Source organism: Mixophyes fleayi, chromosome 6 (genome assembly GCF_038048845.1).
Source record: "Mixophyes fleayi isolate aMixFle1 chromosome 6, aMixFle1.hap1, whole genome shotgun sequence".
Lineage (NCBI taxonomy): Eukaryota > Metazoa > Chordata > Amphibia > Anura > Limnodynastidae > Mixophyes > Mixophyes fleayi.
Genome location: NC_134407.1, coordinates 813763 through 821553, shown reverse-complemented (window position 1 = coordinate 821553; position 7791 = coordinate 813763). Strand labels below are relative to the sequence as shown.

At 42.0% G+C, this 7791-nt stretch overlaps 1 protein-coding gene across 1 annotated transcript; it reads right to left on the bottom strand.

Annotated features, from left to right (window-relative positions):
* Positions 1-2323: 2323 nt before the first annotated feature.
* Positions 2324-3407, bottom strand: PRLHR (prolactin releasing hormone receptor). Its single transcript, XM_075215103.1, has one exon. It carries the CDS (start codon positions 3405-3407, stop codon positions 2382-2384), a length of 1026 nt encoding a protein of 341 aa, XP_075071204.1. The 3' UTR covers positions 2324-2381.
* Positions 3408-7791: the final 4384 nt, after the last annotated feature.

Here is a 7791-nt window from a genome sequence, read left to right as displayed (position 1 = left end):
TATTCTTCCATTATGTTTCCTCACATATCAAGTCTACCTAGTAAGTAGTACTCTGATTCTATTTCCTATTTTATTTTCTGAAACTCATTTGTGTAACATATTGCATGTCTTGTAATTCATTTTTGTAAGTAAGCATTGGAAACATTTTTCAGATTAAATAAATTTAATCTAGTGTGTTCCCCGTTATTCTTTGTGAAGTTACGACGCCCAGGGAGGCTCATGCTACATGTGTATGTCATTTAAGTGTGAAACATTAATAAGTGGTTCTAGTGAACGTAAGGACACCATAATAAACCATTCATGGTGGCAGAAAAAGAGACTAAAGTGATTCCAGTCATGGCCAGCTGTGCAGATTGCAGTATCTGGGACAGGCTGGGCGTTCGTGACAATGCGTATGACCGAATGATGCATGTTTTTGCGTGCATTGAATCAGGCGCACTGTGTCCTGTGACTATACCTAGAATAATGATATAATACATGGTCTTCAAGAGCTCACACGTATTGACAGTCACAGCATTGTCCAATCTCCTATCTGTATACACCCATATGGAGAGCAGAGGTTGTCCTGTCTCAGACACACCGCTGACAGCCATCAGACTGCGGCCCCTCCATCCTCACAGCAGCGATGCACAGTTTCTGGGCTCATCACATCTCTACATGGGTAATTTTAAGGTGAAAAAGAAATATACATAAACCACACATAAAAACACAAACATTACTTGTGTGTTGAGCAGAACTCCATTCAGTTTAATGAGAGAAATACGGAGCATTAACAGATGACAATGGATTGTGCAGCGTTATGACGACGCACTATACTGTCACGGTGAATGGAGCCGTAGAAATCAATATGTTCAGTTTTTTATCTGGCCCCAAATGCATGAAATCCGTATTGATGTTACTGAGTCCTAAAACAGTCCCTGGACCAATCCGATGAAAGTATATGCCGTTCACTACCTTACAACTTACGCCTCCTACAGGCAGAGATGTGCAATGTTTAGAATCATATCGCACCTCTGCCACCTGATAGAGGACGGTGACATTGTATATAATATTGTCCCTGTAATCAGAATATGTTACAGGAAATCATGTGTAAATAGTAATTGAAGCCCACAGCAGTCCCATGTAACGGAAAATAACAAATTACTAGAAGTAAAACCGGTTTTCTGATGGACACAATGTATCATTACATTGTAACAGTGCAAACGTCTGTCACATTAGTAATTATTGTGAATGACGCATGAAATCCAGGGACACGTGTGTGAGAAATCTGTCTGTATGTATAAGGCAGGTCTACAACACAGCAACAGAGGGAAGCTTTAGAGTAAGGAGACGGGGTGATCACAGGTATACGATATACTCTATACCCAACTACTAAAGGGAAGTCTTATCATTATTTATAATTTGGTAGCTTCCATCCCTGTGATCATCTTATGGTAGAGAATATACAGTGATCATCTTATGGTAGAGATATGATATACATTGATCATCTTATGATAGAGATAGGATATACAGTGATCATATTATGGTAGAGATAGGATATACATTTATCATCTTATGGTAGAGATAGAATATACAGTGATCATCTTATGGTAGAGATAGGATATACAGTAATCACCTTATGATAGAGATAGGATATACAGTGATCACCTTATGATAGAGATAGGATATACAGTGATCATCTTATGGTAGAGAATATACATTGATCATCTTATGGTAGAGAATATACAGTGATCATCTTATGGTAGAGAATATACAGTGATCATCTTATGGTAGAGATAGGATATACAGTGATCATCTTATGATAGAGATAGGATATACATTGATCATCTTATGATAGAGATAGGATATATAGTGATAATCTTATGGTAGAGATAGGATATACAGTGATCACCTTATGATAGAGATAGGATATACATTTATCATCTTATGATAGAGCTAGGATATACATTGATCATCTTATGATAGAGATAGGATATACAGTGATCATCTTATGGTAGAGATAGGATATATAGGGATCATCTTATGATAGAGATAGGATATACAGTGATCACCTTATGATAGAGATAGGATATACAGTGATCATCTTATGATAGAGATAGGATATACAGTGATCACCTTATGATAGAGATAGGATATACATTGATCATCTTATGGTAGAGATAGGATATATAGGGATCATCTGCCCTACCTCAACTATAAATCTGTCCCCACAATTTAAATTTCCACCCTCCTCCAATGCAACATGGTTTTGCCGAGGTGCAAAGTTACTCCCCTTAATGACTCAGGCTTGGTATATCTAGTGGTCATCCTACTGTGGATACATTGGTGGTTAGGAAAGTTTGGGGCAGGACCTCACCTGCCTGTCAGCTCCTTATTATACATTATAGAACCACACTCAGAGCACAAGGAGCTGTGGGTCCAACTCTCCTTCTCCTCCATAAGAACATTCTCTTCAGTTCCCCTCTGAAGCTGTCATGCAGCCAGGCATAGAGGAAGGAGTTGGTGCATGCAGACATCATTGCGAACCAGTGACAGAGGAGCTGTACCAGGTTAAAGTATTGTTTGTCAATGAGATTAATATCAATATCTTTCATGATATTGAATATATGCAAAGGAAGCCAACAAAGTCCAAATGCCCCAACAACGAGCACCAACAAACGGAAGGTCTTCCTTCTTCTGGCTCGATCCCACTCCGCCTGGAGGTAAGTGATGTTCCCTGGGACCACTCTGTTCTTCAGCTTGACTGAGATCCTCAGGTAGGACAGTGAGATGACAATCAGAGGAAGACCATAAGTGAGGATCAGTGTGCTGTATGCATAGGCAAGACGCTTCCTCTCCATCCCAAACCAGAACTCCTCACAGATGGAGAAATCCAAGTTTGGAAACTCAACATAGTAGGTGTGAACCAAAGCTGGCGTGGCCATCAGACAACTTAGCAGCCAAATCCCAGACAAAATATAGGCACAGGTGGGGATGGTGAGCCTTCTCCTCAGAGGGTAGACCGTGGCATGGTACCTGTCCACTGCTATCACAGTCAAGGTGAAGACCGAAACATACACAGTCACCGGCTGCATCAAGTAGACAAAATAACACATGAAGTGACCAAAAACCCATCCCTGTCGCTCAAATGCATATGCCAGGGTGAGGGGTACACACGTGGCACACATCAACATGTCAGAGAATGCCAGGTTACCCACCAGGAAGTTGGTGACATTGTGCATCTTCTTAGTTTTGCAGATGACATAGATGAGGAGGTAATTGCCGATGATACCGACGCAGACCACCAGGGAATAACAGGGGATGATGAGCGGTTTGAAGGAATGGAGCAGCTGTAATCCCATGAACTGGCCACTGCTGTTAGTGCCCATTCCAGAGAAGAGGATCTGAATGCTGAGGTTCCTCATCATCACCCTCTCTGCAGACGAGACATCTAGTAGGTGTTCAGGTGTCCTGAACCAGAGAAAGCATCACATTATCCAAGCTGCTCTAGGGAACGAACAGTGACTGTCTAAATTAATACTGCGCTCTCAAGCGACACCCCTACTGACTGGTCTGAGACTGTCTATCATAATACAGCGCTCTAGAGAGACACCTCTACTGACTGGTCTGAGACTGTCTAACTTAATACAACGCTTTAGAGAGACACCCCTACTGACTGGTCTGAGACTGTCTAACATAATACAGCGCTCTAGAGAGACAGCTCTACTGACTGGTCTGAGACTGTCTAACTTAATACAACGCTCTAGAGAGACACCCCTACTGACTGGTCTGAGACTGTCTAACATAATACAGAGCTCTAGAGAGACACCCCTACTGACTGGTCTGAGACTGTCTAACATAATACAGGAGCTCTCGAGAGACACCCCTACTGACTGGTCTGAGACTGTCTAACATAATACAGCGCTCTCGAAAGACACCCCTACTGACTGGACAGAGACTGTCTAAAATAATACAGCCCTCTCGAGAGACACCCCTACTGACTGGACAGAGACTGTCTAAAATAATACAGCCCTCTCGAGAGACACCCCTACTGACTGGACAGAGACTGTCTAAAATAATACAGCCCTCTTGAGAGACACCCCTACTGACTGGACAGTGACTGTTTAACATAATACAGCGCTCTTGAGAGACAGCCCTACTGACTGGTCTGAGACTGTCTAACATAATACAGCGCTCTACAGAAATGTACAAGATACATTTGGACATAAATCAGACCCAGACTAAAACAATACAACACTCTATAGAGACACCCCTGTGACTGGAAACAGACTGTCGAAAAATAACAGCACTATATGCATACTTGCCAACATTTCATTTTTGTTTTCCGGGAGCTGCTAGTAGGAGGTAGGCATGTAGGGGGCGGGGCCCCGAAAATCGCGTCATTTTAGCCCCGCCCCCGTTATGTAATGACGCAAATCGCGTCATTTTACAGTGGGGGCGGGGCCAGACGCCGCGATTCCCGGTGAATCGCGGCGTTTGAACCGTATTCTGCCCACTAATGGGCAGATCAGGGAGATTGCCACACTCTCTCGGGAGTCCGGGAGACTCCCGCAAAATGCGGGAGTCTCCCGGACGTTCCGGGAGAGTTGGCAAGTATGATATAGAGACACCCCTTTATGTGGAACTGAGACTGTATAATAAAATACAGAACTCTATAGAGACATCCCAGTGACTGGACACAGAATGTCTAATGTAATACAGCACTCTATGAGACAGCCCTGTGACTAGACAGAGACTGTCTAAAATAACACAGCATTCTATAAAGACAGTCTTGATACTGGACACAGACTGTCTAGCATGATGCAGCACTCTATAGAGAGACTGGACTGGTCAGAACCTGGATAGAGACTATATAATATAAGACAGCACTCTATAGAGACACCCTTGTGACTGGACACAGACTGTCTAATATAATAGAGAACTCTATAGGGAGACTGGACAGAGACTGTCTGATATAATATAGCACTCTGTGGAGTGACTGGACAAAGACTGTCTAAAAGAACACAGCATTTAAAAAAGAGAGTGCACACAGACTGTCTAATATAACACAGCACTCTATAATGACACTGGACAGAGACTGTCTAATATAATATTATATAATAATATAATATAGCACTCTACAGAGACTGTCTAATATAATATATAATATAATAATATAACACAGCACTATATAGAGTGACTGGACAGAGATTACTTACTGTGCAGAGAGCAGATGCTGCTGTGAATGTCACATCCCATAGTACAGTGACCGGAGGAAGGAGGAGAATGGAGATTTATATCTCTGTATAGTGAGAGCGTGTGCTGGATATATAGTATAGTATATATATATAGTACTACGTAGATCATCATCATCATCTGCTATTTATATAGCGCCACTAATTCCGCAGCGCTGTACAGAGAACTCACTCACATCAGTCCCTGCCCCATTGGAGCTTACAGTCTAAATTCCCTAATATACACACACAGACACACACACACACACAGACAGACACAGACACACACACACAGACACACACACAGACACACACACACAGACACACACACAGACAGACACAGACACACAGACACACACACAGACAGACACAGACACACACACACACAGACACACACAGACACACACACACAGACACACACACACCGACACACACAGACTAGGGTTAATTTGATAGCTACCAGTATGTTTTTGTGTGGGTGGGAGTGTAAGCGGTGGGAGTATTTGGAACCGGAGCACCCACAGGAAACTAGGGATGTGCACCGGCGACTTTTGAGGTCTCGTGTTTTGTGTTTTGGATCCGGATTTTCATTATTTTTGGGGTTCGGATTTGTCTCGCAAAACACTTGACGAAAGGTCTCGGTTCGGATTTAAGGTTTTGGATTCGGATTTTTTTTGGAAAAAACATAAAAAGTTTAAAAATCAAGTTTTTGGGCTTATTTTCACTCCTATGCTATTAGTAACCTCAATAACATTCAATAACAAGCATTTCCACTAATTTACAGTGTATTCTGAACACCTCACAATATAGTTATTAGTCCAAAACGTTGCAACGAGGTATCTTTCTGGACTGCGTAGAGGAGTGGGTCACCACAATATATATTAAAAACCCTGAACTTGTATGATTCGCACCAATAAATGTACCTGGACTGCGTAGAGGAGTGGGTCACCACAATATATATTAAAAACCCTGAACTTGTATGATTCGCACCAATAAATGTACCTGGACTGCGTAGAGGAGTGGGTCACCACAATATATATTAAAAACCCTGAACTTTTATGATTCGCACCAATAAATGTATCTGGACTGCGTAGAGGAGTGGGTCACCACAATATATATAATAAGAAAACCATCAACTTGTATGATTCGCACCAATAAATGTACCTGGACTGCGTAGAGGAGTGGGTCACCACAATATATATAATAAGAAAACCATCAACTTGTATGATTCGCACCAATAAATGTACCTGGACTGCGTAGAGGAGTGGGTCACCACAATATATATTAAAAACCCTGAACTTTTATGATTCGCACCAATAAATGTATCTGGACTGCGTAGAGGAGTGGGTCACCACAATATATATAATAAGAAAACCATCAACTTGTATGATTCGCACCAATAAATGTACCTGGACTGCGTAGAGGAGTGGGTCACCACAATATATATTAAAAACCCTGAACTTTTATGATTCGCACCAATAAATGTATCTGGACTGCGTAGAGGAGTGGGTCACCACAATATATATAATAAGAAAACCATCAACTTGTATGATTCGCACCAATAAATGTACCTGGACTGCGTAGAGGAGTGGGTCACCACAATATATATTAAAAACCCTGAACTTGAGTTTGGTGGATGTGTGGCGTCTGAGGCATCCGGCAGAGGTCTGTTTCTCCTGTTATTCCACTTCATATAATGCTTTCTCCCGAATAGATCTAGGACTTGTATCAAAGGAGTTACTGCCGGCTGTCTCTGATGTTGCATATTTACCAAGGGGGATTTCAGATCATTCTCCATTGGTATTAACAGTTAGGCTTACTGTGTCTCGGGGTCAAGCATTTTGGAGGCTTAACCCCTTTTGGTTGACATTATTGCAAGACGGAAATACTTTAGAATCCCAATGGGAGGAGTACTTTGTTACTAATGCGGACACGGCGGCCCCACCTCTTGTCTGGGACTCATTTAAGGCTTTTTTAAGAGGTTCCTTAATCAGAAGTATTAATTGTTTCAAAAGAGAGTCTAGGTTGAAAGGTGATAGATTGGAAAAAGAGGTTGTGCGGTTGGAGGAGGTGTATCTCTCTTCTCATGTGGCTTCTGATAGGATGGCTTGGCTGGCGGTACAGAGAGAATGGTCGGATTACTTGTTAGATAAATCAAGGCGTAAGTTGTTATTTGTTAAGCATACTCAATATTTTGAAGCGGATAAATGTGGTAGGTTTTTGGCTTATTTAGCTAGGTCAGAAGGGGCGGTTGCTGTAGTGGAGGGTGTTACAGATACTTTGGGTGTTGTGCATACCTTGACTGAAGAGATCAGTGATGTTTTTTATGTGTATTTTAAGGATGCTTATGCGTCAAGAGCTGAGTACTCAGACTTTGATTTGGACGTGTATTTAGCGGATGTTTCCTTACCTGAACTGAGTGCAGATGGTAGAGAAAGTTTGGATGTGTCAATTACTGATGAGGAGATTGTAGCTGCGATAGCCTCGTTTCCAAATGGCAGGGCTCCGGGCATAGATGGGATACCCATAGAGTTGTATAAGAAGCATCTGGGGTTCTTTGTGCCTCGTTTGAAAGACA

Excerpts from the sequence above, each read along its gene's own strand:
- PRLHR (XM_075215103.1), bottom strand. The coding sequence starts at position 3,407 with ATGATGAGGAACCTCAGCATTCAGATCCTCTTCTCTGGAATGGGCACT.